Genomic DNA, 19,044 nt, shown 5'->3' with positions numbered 1-19,044 from the left:
AAAAAGTTAACTTTGCACCCTATTGCCAAGATAGAAATTGAAATTGCACCTTTATAGGTGCTTGAAATGTGCTTGAATTTGACTTGAGAAAAGGTGTAGGAACCCTGATATTTGTGCTTTGGGTGAACAAAACAAATACTTTCACATTTTCATATTTCATATACTAAAAGATTACTTGAAAGATAATTAGCAAACAAAGTGCTTCCCTGTTGAAAACTAATAATATAAAAGTGCTAAAACAAACAGTATATGAGGCGTATTGTTGTGGAATTTTCAAGGTATTTGTTAATTATTACCATGACAGTAGTTTTTGTCCATATCACCACATCAGCCATGGCAGGCAGTGTGGGCACTAAAAGCAGTGAAGCATGTGAGAAGCACTACAAGTGGCTATTGAATGACTGACAGTGAAATGGAGGCTGGGCCGCTGCTGCCAGCTGGTCCTCCGCTCTGAGGGAAACTGTGACGGAGAGCGACGAGTTTAGGTCAGCGACTCCCCTCGGCCCGGCGATTAGAGGATAGGATTTAGTGGGTGAGAGGAGAGAGGAATCAAATAATGGGATGTGTATACCCAGCCAGCCAACCAGCCGGCTTTTTTCTGGGATCAGCGGTTGGCAGAAGCCTCCCTGTCTTCCTGAGCTAAATTTAGAGCGGAGCTGAGGGGGTCTTCTCCGGGCCCCTTTCATTATTCATCGGCTGAAAAAGGACCCAGTTCAGTTTCTCCCCTCAGCAGTGAGCCGCTGCTCTGTGTTTGTGTTTATCTGCAGTCACGTAACACAAGAGGCAGAGCAGGAGAAAAGCCAAAGACAAGAGTCTCGCTCTTTACTCTGCTGGTTGTTGTCTCTCATGGTCAAATCAATGAGAGGTGCTTTCCTTGCATTTGTCTGTTTGTTCATCCTGTCTGGTATTCCAGATACTGTTGATGTGGATTAGGACAACCCTTATGGAAAATTATTACTTTTAATTTGGGGGGGGCATGCAGCAAAGGGTTCTAAGTGGGAGTCAAACCCTTCGCCACTGCTGTGGACTGATAGCCTTGTAGATGGGGGCACATGCTCTACCAACTGAGTAGTCTGACTCACTGGATGCACTGCTGGTATCCTGCCGTCAGTTGCTTGCTCCAAGTGGCATCGTAGCATCTGTGTCCACCTTTTCAAATTCCTTGGGAACCAAGAAAAAACCTCTGAGCTGCAACCTACACGCCGAAAACAGTAGATTAGTATGAACATAAACAAATATATAGCTGTTTACCAGTGATGTAGTCATTTTAATGCCAGAGCTCGCCTCCCGTCATGCAAATGTTCCACCACAACAAGTTCCCTCTCGACACTTTTTTGTAGCGGCGCCGTTGTTGCATCCTGGTGTTGGCGCCACCCAAGACAAATGCAAACTTGGCAGGGCGTTTTTTCCCCTTATAGCAGAAGGTGTATGCCAGACCTTTCTCCAGCGCTAAATGCTGTGGAAAGAGGTCTGGCTATGCGAGACTACCAGCTGAGTTACTGAGGCACCCAGTTGACGCCCATTTAAAACATAAAGTGGCCCCTAACCACTGCAACCTCTTTGCGCCCAACTGACCCCTATGAAAACAAAGGCAGGATCAATGCTGTTAGCAGACTTCTCATTTTCAGATCATATAAATTGGCGGGGATAGTAAAACTGCAAAATTGAAGTCAAAGGTTCCTGCAGCCTGTTTACACCACAGTGTAAAGACCTGCAACAATTAGGCACATCTTCTGACATTTGAAAAAGAGATGGATGTTTTAAATGTCATTTTTGTGCACAACTATAGAACAACAATGACGCCAGATCATTGTTTCCTATTTGTGCTGGATTTCATCTTCAGCATAAATGCTCAGTGAGGCCTGGACTTTGTCATCTGTCCGTCTTGTGTGCTCTGTTTGTAACTCCATGTTGATGTCTTGAAGCACAATGAACAAAAACAGACTGGTTTGTGGCTACAGATGTTTAAAGATGGTAGCTAAAATCGAATCCAATGATTTCAGAAAAATGCCTCTCTGTATCTGTGCTGTTTTGATATTTCAGAAGTTAGTGAGAAAGCTAATGCTGTCTGGACATTTATAGCTGAGCAGCGGCTTGTCTTGTAGGTCTGTGAAATTATTATGCTAGCTAATGTAAAATTAGCTCAGCAGCTTAAGTGCGGCCAGGGAGTCATCAGGATTGGAGTATTCGTGGTTTTTAAAATAGGGTCCGTGGACCAACAGGGTTCCATAAGTTGGATTTTGGGGAGTCTTCAGCAAAAGGTGGAATATTTTAACTTTCATCACATATTTTGGAAGTTGGAACAACAAGAGAAGGAACAGAACAAATGAATAGGAAGAAATTTATCATCTTCAAATGTAGAAATATCAACATTACTCTTCCATAAGACAAAATCCTCTCAAACTGGGGGCATGTGGTACAATGTGCATCTACTGTAGGGCTCCTTGATGAAAGAGTAGGGGAACCCCGGCTGTCGATCATATCCGGTATCCACAACTTTAATTATCAGATGTGACTTAACAGCAGTTTGTCATGTTACCATAAATTGACAACTACACCACAGTCACCACCGAACATGATTTCACCTTTGAATGCAATGATTAAAATAATAAAAATGCAGCTATTATCACTACATGTGAGCTAAAATAAATTGGTTTAATTTTCTATGAACTTCAAGCAAAAATACTCCCCGTTTCACTTCAGCCTGGTGAAACAGAGGGATCATATGATGTTATAATTACCTAAAACTCTCCTACCACCCTTTCAAGAAGTACTAATAGACTCATCCATATTTGATATTTTGTTTTGAATAGTATAAATAAAACCAGCAGCTAAGCAGCACAGTATGAATGGAGTTTATAATAATCTAATCTGATCTGTGTGAGGAGAGAAACAAAGGATGTGATGGGGATCATATTTTTTGCAGCACACTGTTACAGTCCTCATGAATCTTAATTACCAATAAATGTGAAAACAGAACTTCAACAGAGTTTTGGGGTAAAATTGGGACATGTAAGGAATATTTTATCCAAGTTTTAGCGCTTTTTTCTTTCATTATATGGTGATTTTCACTGCTGTTGCAGTAGAAACTAAACAAAAACATCATTAACAGGTAGGATTAACATCTTTGTCTGATTGAAACACTCAGTTATGTCAAAACAAAATGTGGCTGCGGTGAAGTCGGCGTAAGGCCGCTGTAAGGCCGAGGGTTGCCCCAGAAACCTCCAGGCGATGTGTCAGCGCTGCTTGTGGAATGCCACGGGCCGGTTTCCTCCTATTGTGGCCGACTACAGGGACGTCCCCCCCTTTCTCCTTTTCCCCCATCAGAGGTGAATAGAGGACTCAGTGAAACACCAGACTACTCACCCCCACCCCCCTACACTCACACTCACACTCAGCCTGCCTCCTCCTCCTGAAACTGCTTTCAGACAAACTCAGTGAGCTGCTGGGATAAATCCATGTCTTAGATGTTATAGAAGGATGATCACAGGTTTCTGTAACAACTGTAGCATCACTTTAGGATCAGTACAGAATATATTATGTATTACCTTTAAAAACATAAAGTTTGCTATCACAGAAGACAAATAAAACCAGTAAATCTTCACATTTGAGAAAATGGATCCAGTTAATTTTTTTTGTTTAAATAAAAGTCTGAAATGAGCAATCACTTCTAAAGATTGTTGCGATTAATTTTCCGTTGGATGATTAATCCATTATTGAACTAATTGCTCTGCTCTGGAACAATTTCAGATATCATAACTCAGCAAGAGTCATTTCAGTGTAAACACTCCATTGATCAATTTTAATGAACTGAAAGTCAGTAAGATAAGATAAAACGGCTCAAGCTCAAGGAAAGAATCAGCAACAAAATCATGAATAAAAATGGAATAAACTATGAAATAGAAAAATTATATTCACAAACTGTATGCACAATATACACCTTTCACTTGTTTACTAAGAGAAAAAATATAGATAAAATTGCTTTGTAGATAAGCAGTTGCACAGAGATTTGGTTGCACAGAATACAATCAAGAACAATTTTACAGTGTGGTTTCACAGTACGAAAAGATATTACATGGAATGATTGCCCAGTATAAATATAAAGTATACTGCACAGTAGAGCTGCAACAGTTAATCGAGTAATTAATTATTAATGGATTAATAAATTAATCGGCAACTATTTTGATAATTGATTAATCGCATTGAGCCTTTTTTTTTTAAGGACAAGAAAAGTCAAAGTTCTTCTGATTTCAGCTTCTTAAATGTGAATATTTTCTGGTTTCCTTACTCCTTTTTGATTGTAAACTAAATATCTCAGGGTGGGTGACAAAAAAGACATTTGAGGACCTCAGTGTAAGTTTTGGAAAACAGTGATCAACATTTTTCACCATTCTCCAACATTTTATAGACTAAACAACTAAACAATCGATTAATTGAGAAAATAATTTCCAGCTTAATCGACACTGAAAATAAGTGTTAGCTGCAGCCCTGTTTGCACAGGATATGAGATATGAAGGTATATTTCACAGGATAATTGATATTTGCATTCTTGCATATTGATTTGTACAAGGTTTGGTTTATTTCTGTTCTTTGAAGGAGGGTGTCTGCCTGAAATATCTGTGCATTAATAACTCATATAATTGTTTTGCTGTCCTGATGATGACTGTTGTTGTGCATTTGTCACTCGGCCGTACACACTGGAGCCGAGTGTGTCGATTCATTATAATAATTCTATAGTTCAGCTGTGATGCCACAACCAGTCATTATAGTTTTTACTTTGTTCATCTGCTTAATCAATTTAATGGTTAGTAAAAAATGTGAAAATAGTGATACATACCATTCCTCTCAGAGATGAACGCATCTTAAACTGGTTGTGTAATCTGTAAAAGAAGTAAACGTAAAATTTTACACATTTGAGAAGCTGAACCCAGCTAATACTTGTTTAGATAACTATATAGACATGTATTGATTCTTCTCGCTGACTTAAAGCATTTATTTATCATCCACATTGCCAGTGACTGGTTGTTGTTTGAGTTTTGTGCAGTCAGAGATCAATCTGTGGCAGCAGTTTGGTATGAAGTGGTTTAACATGTTCATTAGTTATCACAGGTCATACTTTAGACATTACACACTCACTACTACATGCTCCCTGTGATGCCTCTTCTGTATGTTAAGTTAGGACAGCTACACTTCATTGCTGTAAGATTAGGTCTGATTATTATGACATGGTCTCTGGTGTCTCATGCTGTCACACACACACACACACACACACACACACACACACACACACACACACACACACACACACACACACACACACACACACACACACGCACACACCACAAATACTGTCAGCAGTTTGGACACATTTTAATATATCCATAGTTGGAAATATGCAAAACTTAAAACAGTTGTATTATTATAAACCGACCATTGGATGCTGTTAAAGTTTTATGTGTTCTTGTACATGTGCATCCGAGTTCTCAGTAAACATTATGTACACATACAGGGGACGTGGTCCACCAGAGAACTGACGTGAACTGAACTGGAAATATAATTTTGTTTGGGGGATTTATTAAAGTGGAAAACACTGACTGGATTTTGAGGTTTTCTGAGAGGAACTTTTTCTGTTGTTTTTTGTTGCCTGCGCTTGAACATTGATACCTAAATATTTTATTTGCTTTGTTTTCTTGTTTGTTGGCCTGAAGTATCTGTTTTGGTTTTGGATGTTCATGAGGGTGCAAGACACGGTTTTTGGGTTTTAGCGTCTTCGTTTCTTGAGTCATGTGTGTCGCTGACTAACTTAAAAATATTGACTGTATATAACTAACTGTAAATATTGACCTGTGGAGGATATTTTTAGGTGCTGACCTAACCAGTCATACGGTTACAGGACGTGCAACTAAGCATTGTGATTATAACCGAGATGATGTTTGTGTCTCTCAGACTGACGAGGTCTGTGACGTTTGTTGATCGCAGCAGAGACGATTCTGTTTCTGAATCTATTTTCTGATTCTGTTTCCTTCAGGCAGACGAAGCCTCTGACGTTCGCTGACTGTATTGGGGATGAGCTGCCGGTCGGCTGGGAGGAGGCGTACGACCCCGTCGTCGGAGCGTACTATGTCGACCACAACACCAGTGAGTTTATCGTCTCTTATTAATACTGCTTTTCTGTTTATCTGACTTTCTGTTTAACTCAGTTCCATCTTTATTCTCATCTTTTACTCCTTATCATGTTTTTTGTTTACTCTTAAGTGTTTCTCTGTTAACCTAACTACACCTAACTGTATTTCACCAGTTACTGTATGTCCTTCTTCTTTGTTTTTGTGTGCCAGACCCGTGAAGATAATATTACTTTCTAAAATTTTAGTAATTAATTGAGCAGACATGAAATTAACACCGGATGCTGTGTTATTCTTAGTATGCAGGGCTCAATAAAGATAAAGAACACAAACCAAAACCAAACCTGACCAGTTTTTGGCTAAATCCTCCTCCTCCACTCATCATCTCCTTCCTCTTCGCCTTCTTTCTGTCCAGAGAGCACCCAGCTGGAGGACCCGCGGGCCCAGTGGCAGCGGGAGCAGGAGTCCATGCTGCGGGACTACCTGGCCGTGGCCCGCGATGCGCTCAGCGCCCAGAAGGAGATCTACCAGGTGAAGGAGCAGAGGCTCCGCCTGGCGCAGCAGGAGTACCGGCAGCTCAACGACGCATGGAGGGACAAGTCCACGTCACAGACCAGCTGTGAGTAGCTCCACTTATTTTATTATTGAGGGATTATTTTAGAAGTGAGACTTGGAAGTGGAGTCAGGAAATAGAAAAACGCTGGAGGAAGTTTCACTTGGATCTGACGGTAACACGGTGAAGAAGTTGCTCCTCATGAATGGTTGGAGATGATTAAAAACTAGAGCAAACAATGTCAGCTGCACACCAGTTCACTTCAGACAACCAGACATACAGCCAAATTAAAGGGACAGTCCACCTCAGAAATCAGAAATACATATTTTTGCTGTGAGTTGCAGAGTTTTGGAGATATTGGCCGTAGAGATGTCTGCTTGCCTCCACTATAATGGGATGAAATTGTACTTGGCTCCTACCTTCTTTCAACTAAAAAAGAAAGTAGTTCCTACATGAAACTGTTTACAACAAGGTGTGTGGATTATCTTGAGTAACCAGGTCATGATTGACTGTGTTAATAATAATAGCAATGAAAATACTGCTACATACATATAGACTTAAAAAAATAGGTTTCAATGTTAGGAATATGCTCAAATTTGAACGCTTCATTTTCAACCTAATCTTGGTTCATCCGCACAATCCCTCATGTAAACCAAAAAATCTTAATATAATATCTTAAGTGATGATAAAGGCTTTGAGACTGAAGATTTTTGGTTTAGGTGTCTTAAAAATGCTTGACAGGTACTTGCATTTTACTGTTTAAAAGCTCTATAATAAAAGTAAATAAACTAACACAAACTGAAAATAAATTAATTAAATTAAATTGGAAAATAAAACTTAGATCGAATTAAATCTAATGAAGAATTAAAAAAGAACAAAAAGAAAAAGATAAAGGTTTTATTGACTCTAACAAAGCAGTGTGTCTTAGTTTTTCAAATCTAGCACAACTTTTGTGACCGTCCGATGTAATGCTGCACGAGGAGGAGGAAGCATCAGGGGCATTAGATGATTGGTAGCAGCAGTGTTGTGTCACTGTCAGTGGATTCACTCTGGGAGGCAAAGTGAAAACTGCGTTCAAGTTTGGTGGAATTTGAATCACAATTTTGTGCCGTTTACTGAATGGAAATGTGACAGTGCTGTTGACCTTTGAGGGAGTGGAAAGAGAGGAAGGTGAGGAGGGAGGAATTTTCTTTTCTGAGATACATCCAGCAGCAACTGAATTTCAAAAATGTACGAAAGAAGGTAAAAAATCTTGAGTGAGAGTTGAAAGTTGAGAAAGTTGAAAGTTTATTTGTGATGCTGTACTTTTTCTTTTAAGTCTTGACCTAAAAAAAACGAGTTGACTTTTCTCATGTCTTTAGTTTCACAGGCATATTCATATTTACCCACAGTGTATTTAGCTCTCAGAGGTCTCCCTCTCTGAGCTCCCCATGGTGTAACACAAAAACCAAAGGAGAAAAGGATATAAATTCTTTAACACCTTTTTTTTCTCCTCATATCTTTCCTGCAGTGAATTCCAGATCATCCTCGTCCAGCAAGTACGACCCAGACATCCTAAAAGCAGAAATAGCCACAGCCAAAAGTCGGGTAAGAGCCTCTGCTTCCTGTTTCAACAACATGACGTGATATCATGCTTGGATCACTTAACGTCGGGCGGATACCTGACAGACGAAACATAAACGTCTCTTATTAAAACCACAACTAACCAAAACTTTATGATTATTCACTGATTAATGCTTTATATAAACGCCCAACTATTCAAAGACTGGAGAGGCTGGAAGCTACGACTGCATATTAACATCTTTGTAGTTTAAAAAAAAGAGAATAAATAAATTACAGAGGATGGGGTGGGGGATATTATTCTAAGAAAAAACTTAAAGCTGGAAAATTATGAGGAAAAAACCCTGGATATTCTCTGATTTTAAAGGGTATGTTTACAAGGAAAAAAAACCTCACAAATTTACAAGAAAAATTTTTTATGGCATCATAAATTTGTGAGAAGAATCTCAGAAAAAATGTTATTTTCCCCCCCGTAAATTTACCACTTTAATTTTTTCTTGCCATTATACAAATTAAATCACCTTTTATTATTTATTTTTACCAACAATGACCCTAATGCGCAGCGATAGGAACCAGATGACGTTGATGATTTTGATAACGGTTAATTAACATTGATGCCGATTTTTTTCAGCATCATTTCATTTCATATATACGAATAAAGAACTGAATTATTCTCTGAGATTAATGAAGTCATACATTTGTGAGAAAAAAACTCACAATTTACCTGAGATTAAAGTCACATTTTTTTGTCTTGTGAACTTGCCACTTTAATTTTTTCTTGCCAATTTACAAATTAAAACTTTTTAGTTTTTTCTCATAATATTATCCCCTCCTCCAGACACAGTCAATAAATCAGCGACATTTCTGTTTTTTTCACAACTACAGCTGAAATAATTAGTTGATAAATGTATTTATTGATCATTATTATTGGACTCGTTGACATTTTTCACTATTTTCAGACATGTCATAGATCCAACTGATTAACCAAGAAAACAATTAGCAGATTAATTGTTACTGAAAATAATAGTTACAGTAGTTGAAGCCCTTATATTCCTGTTCTTCATCTTGAACCTAACAAAGGGCCTGTTGTGGTGAATTTACAGCATATCTGTAGTGAACATTAACATTTTAACATTTCATGAACAGCGCTGACAGAAATGTGAACAAACAGGAAACCAGTCTGTACGTTCACTCCTCCTGGCTGTGGATCAAATATGTAGTGGAGTCACCTGCACCCGACACCAGTCACACTCCCAAGTTCAGCAGTTTAATTGGTCGAGAAACACATGACTGCATACTACATTAATTCTCGCTGCACGTCACTTAACTAGTACTACTACTACTAACAAATACTGTTTGTGTATCAGAGCCTGATTTATCTTCTTCGTCTGTGGTACAGAGCTCTAAGAAGTAAATGATTTGAGATGTCTTTGTTATGATAACTTGACATTATCAGAAATAAAGAAGCTCTTTAGCTTTATATTTAAACGTTACATTATACCTATGGTTTCCCCCTTTCAGAGGCCAAAAAAGTTCATGTTCCCCCAACCCAACAATTATCATCAATCTTTTAAGGTATAATCTGCAACATTTTCCTACAGAAAACAGTGTATAGACTCATCACTTATGATCCACTAGTGGTGTGTGGCGGCGGCTGTATCTGCACCATCTGCTCATTGTTTTGTTGTGCTCGGGGCGTTTCACAAACCCAGAATGTTGGTGCTTGACATCCTGATGTGTTTATGAACATCTTGTCTGTAGCTGGCATTAGCTGGTTAGCTTGGTTAGCAGTGGAGCTAGCCACACAGTTAGCTGACTCAGCTCCACGGTCTCAGGAGCTGAAGTCAACAAGAAAACCACCTCGGTACGGTACTTCCTGTTGTCAAAGTGTCCGCTGTCGGTCTCTGAGGTTGTGTTTGGTCCCAATCTGGTCGGGATCTCCAGTCCAGTCCAGCCAGACTCAGTTAGACACTGACAACATTAGCATGGCGCAGGAACGTGTAGATCGCTACTGTGCATGAGGAACTCTGAACAGAGATGAGAAGGAAACAGGATTGTTCACTCCTTAGTTTCTTTCATCATCAGCTCCCAAAAAATGAGGAGTTTAATTCAGAATGTTGTTGATTAACACACCAACACAAAGACACTGACAAGCTATTTTGTCTTCATGAACATCAAATTGTCATAAGACAGATACGTCAAACAATGTCAACCTTGCACTTAATGACAACAATTATGACATAAAGATGTATTTGTGACTCATTTTTAAAGATTTATAAGAGCTGACATGCCACAGATATGGTACTTCAGTCAGAAAGTATAGAAAGACAGACTAACACGTTGTTGGCTTTGGGTTTTTCATCGGGTTTATCAGGAAACAATACTATGAATTCGTCCTTATTCTTTAGATACTTCAAATGTTTAGAGTTTTTCCCATCTCTGTGTCTCAGGTGAACAAGCTGAAGCGGGACCTGGCCTGTATGAAGCAGGAGCTGCAGTACAAAGAACAAGGCTTCGAGACCCTCAAAGAGTGAGTGTTGCATTCACAAACTGGCGTACTGTACCTTTAACCTCTCTTTGTCCAGGGGGTGGTTGTGCTTCATGAGTGCTCTCGAATTCACTTCTGGAAGCTTTCCCGTCTTCCCTCCTACACCTCGAATCCTTTCTAAAGGGCGCGCTGACAGGTAAATTTGTTGACAGCCGATTCTGGGATTTGATCCTCACGCTTTCCGCTGCCACCAGCCCTCCTAATTTAATTTGACGAGCAAAGCGAGACAGTTGGAATCTGACTTGAATAGCAAGTGTATGTGTGACCTTCGCTCAGTCTTTACCTTCTGCCTGCAAAACACTGTCGACTCACATTTACAGCTGAAACCCTGTGTTTAAGTATTTGATAAAGACGTAATATGTCAGGACAACCCACAGCCATCTTCTAAAGGTTAATGTAATATAAATTTCTTCGAAGGGAATCCGCTTTTTAAAGTCCTGGTAAAAGCATCCGGCTGAGAAGGTTACAACTAGTACAATTACAATCAGTACAATTAATTATTATTTAGATTCTTTCAGTTGTTTAGTTGAAAATAACCATTGGAACTTACAAGATTGCCAAGGTGAAATCTTCACCTGGTTTTGTCCGACCAAAAGTCCAAAGCTGAAGGTGATTCAGTTTACAATGATTTGAAAAAGAGAAAAGAAGCAAATATTCACATTTGCAAAGCTTGAACCAGAGACTGTGTGGTATTTTTAGACAATAATGTACAACCTTGTGTTAAAAAAAAAAGTTGGGGCATTTTGTAAAATGAATAAAAATAGCATGCATTAAGATATTTAATGTTCAAACTTTATTGTTTTTTGTAAATATTTACTCATTCTGTCTGATTTCTGCAACACATTTCAAACAAGTTGGGACAGGAGCAACAAAAGACCAGGGAAGTTATGTAATGCTCAAAAAAACAAAGCACCAACAGGTAAACAGGTTAATATCATGATGTGGTATTAAAGTGGCATCTCCTGAAGTCTCAGTCATTCTCAAGCATGGATGAGGTGAGGTTCACCACTTTGTGGAAAACTGCGATGGCAAATAGTCCAACAGTTTAAGACCAATGTTTCTCAACACAGAGCTGCAGGAGTTTAGGAATTTTATTTATTTCAAGAATGGGGGAAAAAAATCACTTTCAGAATGTCAACAATTGGTGTCCTCACCTCCCAAACACTGTTAAAAAAAAACCCGGATGTATCACAGAGGCAAACATGCTCCTGTCCCAAGTTTTTTGGAACATGTTGCAGGCGTCAGATTCAGTGTATATTTACCAAAAGTTTTTTGAAAAATTGCTGCCCCCATCAGCCCTTTCTAATGCAGCTCTTCAAAATGTGCATAAAATATGTCAATGGAAACGTGGATAGTGGACATTTACTGACTCATGTTTAATGTGCTGTTCTTCAAACACCTGAGCCACGTCTCTGCTGAGCTCTTATCTTTAATTTGTCTTATCTGTGACACAATCACTCAGGCATCGCAGGAATATAGTTGTACAGTGGAGATGAAGGAGTCAGTCCTTTCTTGAAATGTTGCACTTGTTGGAATTTGCCCCGTTAAACAGCTTGTCAACAGTAAATGTGAATGTGCGGCTCAAACTGATGCAGGTTAGTGAGAAACCTCAGCGTGGTGGACGTGCTTATCAGCCCAGTTATTGCCTCAGCAGCATTATCACACATTCCATCCGATCATTAAACACTAACACCTCTATAAATGCACCAGTGGAACAACAAAGGAAGACTGAGGATTTGAAAGGAAACAGCCCGTCTCTCTGACCTACTTCTCCACCTCAGAATATGAAGCGAGTCCTTTAGAAAGTGCAAGGTGTAGCAGCGAGGCCATTAGTCAGGAATGTTGATTTAAAAGGGATCCTTTCTTCCACTGGTTCTTTCATCTGTCTGTGATTTTGTTTTCTGAAAATTTCACCACGTTGGAGAGCCGACATGCCGATCCGCTGGCTGTTGCTCGATGCTGAATTGAGCAGGAATGTCCGGCCTGTTTGTCTTGCCTCACGCAGCACAGTGAGAGTGTCAGGAGGATTAAAGAGTAGCTGAGGCAGAGTGGTTGGACGGCATTCCTCCGTGACTTTCCTCTCCTGTTACAGTCATCAGACGCCGTTCAACAACCAATCGCTGTTTGCAGAAATACGAATAGGCTTAGACTGGAATGCTGCCCAACACTCAGCTCCTGATAAGATTTCACAAAATACTGCTGCAAGGGAGCGTTTTTATAGTGTTTTCTGATCTGTAGTGAGAAAAGTATGTGGACATCCTGTTCATTTAAGGTTTTCTTGGTTTGGGCTGTGTCCCTTAGTTCCAGTGAAGAGAAGTATTAATGTTACAGTATGTCAAGAGGTTGACAGATGTTTTCACAGTTGGGGTTAAAAGGATCACTCTCACAAGCTCCTCTGCATGTCTGGGGTTCCCTCCTAGACTCAACCTGTATTTTTGTCACAGATGCTATTTTATTGGTTGTGCTTTGAAAAGACGGCAGCAGCTGAGGTCAAAGTTGAAATAATTTAAACTTTGAGCGCATCACTCGATTGCAAAACTTGAATTATCCTGAAATGAATCACTGCACATTTTTCTGTACATAATCAGTCAGTATATCAATTCTCCAGTGCTGATACTGGTATTGGCCTCAAAAATCCTTTAGAAGTAGGGCTTTATTGTCCGTATACTTTTGGCCATATGTAATGCACGGTATGAGGCATCATTCAGCAGTGTCCTGCCTCTACATCCCAAGATTATTGCCAAAGGTGTGAGTTTTGGAGAGTGTTTGCATTTTGAGGTCAGAGATCACGCAGCACCCACACAGGGAGGAGTTCAGTGTTTTGGATAAAGACTCGTCTGGGAGCTCTGGTTGTCATGGTGAAGGACATCAAGACGGTACCTGTCAGTCCCACAGAGACACTGTTTTTACTCATTTAGAATGTAAAATCTACTGTGGAGACTTTAAATTGTGTGACAGAAGTTAGTTAAATGTTTGAGCTCAGTGAGCAGCTGCTGAATGTCTCTTTTCTCTCTGTGTTTTCGTTAAGTGGTCATTGTGATTTTAATTATAAAAAGGTTCATAACGACGTTTTCACTCCATGTTTGAGAAGGACTTAGAGAGGATTACTTGTTCTCTCTGCCTGTTACAGACAAGTGCCTCTCTCCCTCACTTCCTCATTCTCTCTGTACCTTGTTTTCTCCCTCTCTCTTTCTCTCTCTCTCTCTCCCTGTCTGAACGTCCCTCCCCCTCTCTTCCCTCTCTGAAGAATGTGGAAGGACCTGTTATTCAGATGCATGCATGACTTGCTGATGACAGGGTTTACATAGCTGCTGCTGCCTCTGATGGCTGTTTCCTGCAGCGTCTCCTCAGCAGCAGCAGCAGCAGCAGCAGCAGGGTCGTCCCAGTTTGCCCACGGCCCAAAACAGGATCTCATGTCTGTTACCTGGAACTTAGAAGTTAAGCAAACATTTGATTTAATCAGACTGTTCAGGGTGTCCTCACCTGCCCGGCTGTATGTGCAAACGTGTTACACCTGTGAGACGATCAACGTTTACCTTAGCTAGCTTTTTCAGGTTGTTTTTCCACACTGAAACCCACGCTTAAACAGTAACGTGTCGATTTCAGTTAAATGTGATTATTTTCTGGTTTCTTTACTACAATAAACTGAATATCTTTGGTTTGTGGCATAACAAGACACTTGAGGACACCAACTTGGGCTTTTCACAATTTTCTGACACTTAATAGACCAACTAATCCAGTAATTGAGAAAATAATCGACAGATTGATCGATAATGAAAACAGTTGTTAGTTGCAGCCCTAATCTGGTGTGTATAGTCTAGATCATCTCCTCTTGCTCTATGTGCTCTATGTATGCACTGTTTAACTAGCAGAAGTTTAATTGATCATGCCAAGAACTCTGGAAAAGTTTGGAAGTTTAAAATGGAAAATGTATTTGAACCCTGTAATATGTGTAAGGAAAATGACTGAGTTATTCTGCTCCACCATCTGCTGTTTGCTGTTTTTGATTGTTGAGTGACTGCTAGTTAAAAGGCTGTTGTTACACTGGGAAGCTTCCACTTAACATAATTGTATGAAAATGAGTCAGAGTGTTGCTGTAATGTGAGTACACTCAGCTGACCCCGTTCTCTGTGTAAACATTTAAAAAAAACAGCTAATTGAAAGTCATTAGACCTTTGAAACAGATGATTTTTCACAGGTTTGTCCGGAGCAGCTGACCGTGAAAGAGGTGATGCGGGGACATTTTTGACAGGATGATTGGCTGTTGTTTAAAGCCCTCCTGCTGCTAACATTTTTCTAAATCATCATCCAAACTGACCTTCATCTGTCTCTGTCTCTTCCCCCGCCCTGTCTACCCCACCCTCCTCCTCCCTGACCTCCAGGATTGACCAGAAGGTGTCCAACAGCCCGTATGGCTACAAGCTGCAGGAGGCGCAGGCCATCCTCAGCGAGGTCCGCTCCATCAGAGACGCCATCAGCTCTGGAGAGAAGGAGAAACAGGAACTCATGCAGGTAAAAGGACGTTTATAATCAAATCGCTTCAAAACAAAAAAAAGGATGACTCTGTTGGGACTCCTTGAGCTCAGTTTGGCAGCACAACTCTAGTTTGGTGAAATAAACAGAGTAACAGTCTACATTGATTGCTGTGGGTATAGTAAGTAGTAGAGTTTGTCATTGTGATGATAAGGGCTACAACGGTCTGGAAAGTTTTGGTTTAGGTGCCTTGAAAGTGCTTGAATTTTCCTCCTAAAAAGCTCTGCGAACCCTAAATTTAGACATAGTTACAATCAGTAAAATGTAGCACTGGTTGCATCGATGTTTTGAAAGATGTGCAGTCCAGTGCATCAAACTGTTACTGAAGAAGTACCTTCATTGACTGAAATTTAGCTAAAAAGCACCCCTCAGAAATGAACTCAAACACAATAGGACTAACGTTAAGTAAAATATCTGTAAAAGCTTAGCATTGTTTAAAGGCTACTGAAGACAGGACGGTGTTGTCTCGATCAGCTCCAGTATCGACTCTTTGACGAACAAAAGGAGGAGGAAAGATGAGACGGATAATTTAAATACGGACATCTGATACCGAGAGCCACGTGGATCATGTCAGAAATCACAGCAAGGGCATCTTATGATGTGCATCTTTCCACGCAAATAAAAGGATTTTAAGGGCTGGACCGTTATTTATTCTTTTTTCCCCAAAATCTTCTAAAGAATGTTTTTACACATGACCTGATGTAGGTTTCTGCAGGATGACTTTGCTTTGTATAAGCCTTGTAGGTTTAGGGAGGAAGAGGGTATCAGTGCTCTAACTTATGGCACCGCGGCATTTCCATTTGAAAAACCTGGAAAAGAATGTAGATGGAGGCGTCTTTTAATATGGCTATAGTTGGGACATTCACATTCAAGCGCAGTGAAGTTTTATTTTCTAAAGCACAAGCTGTAGTCTTTATTGTTCTTTTTTGGCAGGCACTGCTTTGTGCAGAAGCATTTCAGCCTGGTGTGCACTTGCAACCAGTTCTTGAACAACTTCCTTGAGCCACCGGGTCTCTTTTCTTTTCTGCTCTGTTTGGAGAGGGTTGCAGTTTGGGGTTGTGGGGTTAAATGAGTTGAGTTAGAAGGTCCACACATCACACCAGTTGACCCTGAAAAATGGTTTATTTTATTCTTTAGAGGAAAGCTTGTTCTGTTCCCGAGCTACTTTCATTTATTCCTGCGACTGGGCAAATGTGTGTATTTTTCCTTCTAAGAGGTGTTTAACTGCATTCAGCTCAGTATGAAACTGTCCCTAAATAGACAGAATAAAATGTGCCAAGGACAAGAATTGAAAAGCTCTGGCTTATTTCCCCCCAGATGGGCTCTGCAGCGAGCTTCAGTCTAAAACTCCCCTGTGATGGGAGGTGATTTGTGATGAAGAGACAGAATAGAAAATGAACAGTATAAGGAGATGAAGTCGGTCTATAAACGAGGGAATGAGGTGAGTAAAAGAAGGCAGACTGTGAGCGGAGGAGATGAGGGCATCAGATGACTCTCGGGAGAGTCTGTTCGCGTGTTAAAACACTTCATATTATATTGCTGCTGTGAGAAAGAGCCCAGATGTACTAAAAGAGATTTAGTGGCTCAGAGGAGCCGAGGCTGCAGGAGGCAGGTGGTGTTTTAGTGTCGTCGTGGTGACGCCTGTCGAGCTCAGTCAGGAGAAGATGAGGGCTGCGTCCGTGACGATCCGTTTGAGATGAGTTTTCTGGAATGTGAGAACATTTTTGCTGATGGCAGCATTTTTCTGCTGTGGGGGTTTTATTCCCTTTGTAGCTCCCATGGTTTCAACTCTGAGTGGGTGAGTTATGAGTGTCTGTTGTCTGTCTGTCTGTATCTCATGTCAGTGTTGATGTTTCAGTTGACAACACTAAATGTCTCACACAACTCTAGCTTGAGTTTAGAAAAGAACTGAGCTGCAGCTCAGTATTTTCTCAATATTTTTTGTTAGTATTTTGTTTATAAAATGACCATAAATAGTAAAAAATTCCTCCCCAACCAAGAGACCAAGGAGACATCTTCAGATGCTTTGTTTTGTTTGACCAACAATCCAAAATCTAAAGAAATTCAATTACCAATAGTACAATGGTGAGATAAATAGTAAATCCCTCTTTGCAAAACTGCTAAAGTCATTTCAGATTTCATGAGGTTCATGATAGGGCTGTTCCGTTTCTCCAAATTATTATTATCCTTCAAAATGGAAGCAATAAGGTTCCAAATGAGGTTCCAAATAATTTCAAGAGTTACAGGTTTAAAGGTTAATGGGTGCAAATAAATACCAGCCTGGTTGGGATGTAAATCAGCATTAACTGTCACTGTCACTTTATTTGAGAGCATTGTAAGCAGTCCTGCTGCCCAGAACATGTTACATTACATGGCAGCTGGATTTGTGAGATCACACAGTATCATGTGAGAATATCTCCCACGGTTGAAACAGTCTTGACAAATCTCTACCAGTGAAGACATTGTGACGTGGTATGTACTGTCATATTGTCCAACACTATGGACAGATGGTGTGATCATTGATTCACACATAAAGGAACCGATTTCTGCAATATTGATCCACTCCGGCCCACAGCGACGTTTAAACTGGCCGCTCCTGTGAGATTTGGGTCGGGTCTCGTAAGTGTGTTCACATTTCCCAACGCAGTCCTCTAATGTGTATCTTTGGCTTTATGCTCGGGCTCTTGGGTCTTGCTGGAAAACAAATCTTCTCCCCAGTTGCAGGTTTCTTGCAGACTGCGTTGGCTGTTCCTCCAGGGTTTGAGAAGCATCCCTACAGCAGGATGCTGCCGCCACTGCGCGTCACAAAAGAGATGTTTGTAATGATGTGCCGTGTTTGGTTCACATCAAACATGGCGTTTGTTTTGATGGACAAAAAGCTGCGTTTTGCTCTTATCAGACTTTAGAAGCTCCTTCCAGCTGACTTCAGAGTCTGTAGCCAAGATGTCATGTGGGGTGTTTTTTTTTTTATGAGTGGCTCTCTCTTTGTGCCTCTCCCAAATAGCTGTGACTGATGAAGCACCCGGCCAACTGTTGTAGTATGAACAGTTTAGAAGAACACTAGAGTTGTCACAAGTCTCTTGAAACCTGTTTGCACGTTTTAAAACATGTATTTGGTGATGCATATCTTCTCTCCCCCATTTCCCATCTGTCCAAAGCTGTCATAGCAAATAAATGGAAAAAAAAACCCAAAAATAAAACAAGTGCACAGAGCTAAATGCAAGTGTAAATGACCACCAAAACACATCATGATCTGATCACAAAAACCACTTGTCGAGGTGGTTTGAGACACATTTCACCACATAATTTTTGTAAATGAAGGTTAGTGCATCTGAATTAGGATGCAACAGGAAAATTCATCATCAGTGCAGGAAGTGGTGGTTGCATTTGGTGGTTACATGACTTTTTCCTACCAATCTCAACAGCTGGAACAGCCCGTAGCTGTATATTAGTTCTTCAGACATTTTTGTTTTCTTTGCTAGCTCATGCAAAACAAAACTGGCGCTGGTCTGGTGACAGACTGACATAACAAATGTGGCCCTTTCTCCCTCTAGCATAAGTGATGTACGAGTCTCGCACGAGTAGTCAGCTGGACACCTTGAAGACGCATGAATGACATGGTGATGTGTTGTGACTGCTCAACAAACAGCGCTTTTTTAAACTGTATTTGTCATTTTGAACACACATGATAACATACAGCACATACAAACATCTGCACCTATAAATGC

At 40.3% G+C, this 19,044-nt stretch overlaps 1 protein-coding gene across 1 annotated transcript in view; it reads left to right on the top strand.

Moving 5' to 3' along the window:
* wwc1 (WW and C2 domain containing 1) overlaps positions 1-19,044 on the top strand; it is a 61,563-nt gene that overhangs the window by 16,335 nt on the left and 26,184 nt on the right. Inside the window, exons 2-6 of the mRNA XM_084730052.1 lie at positions 6,029-6,138; positions 6,538-6,741; positions 8,186-8,262; positions 10,686-10,765; positions 15,166-15,295. Coding sequence (XP_084586178.1) covers positions 6,029-6,138; positions 6,538-6,741; positions 8,186-8,262; positions 10,686-10,765; positions 15,166-15,295 — 601 coding nt within the window. The remainder of the gene's footprint in view (positions 1-6,028; positions 6,139-6,537; positions 6,742-8,185; positions 8,263-10,685; positions 10,766-15,165; positions 15,296-19,044) is intronic.

The sequence above is a fragment of the Lutjanus erythropterus genome, chromosome 11 (assembly GCF_056507025.1).
Source record: "Lutjanus erythropterus isolate fLutEry1 chromosome 11, fLutEry1.hap2, whole genome shotgun sequence".
NCBI lineage: Eukaryota > Metazoa > Chordata > Actinopteri > Lutjaniformes > Lutjanidae > Lutjanus > Lutjanus erythropterus.
This window is presented reverse-complemented; position numbering and strand designations above follow the sequence as displayed.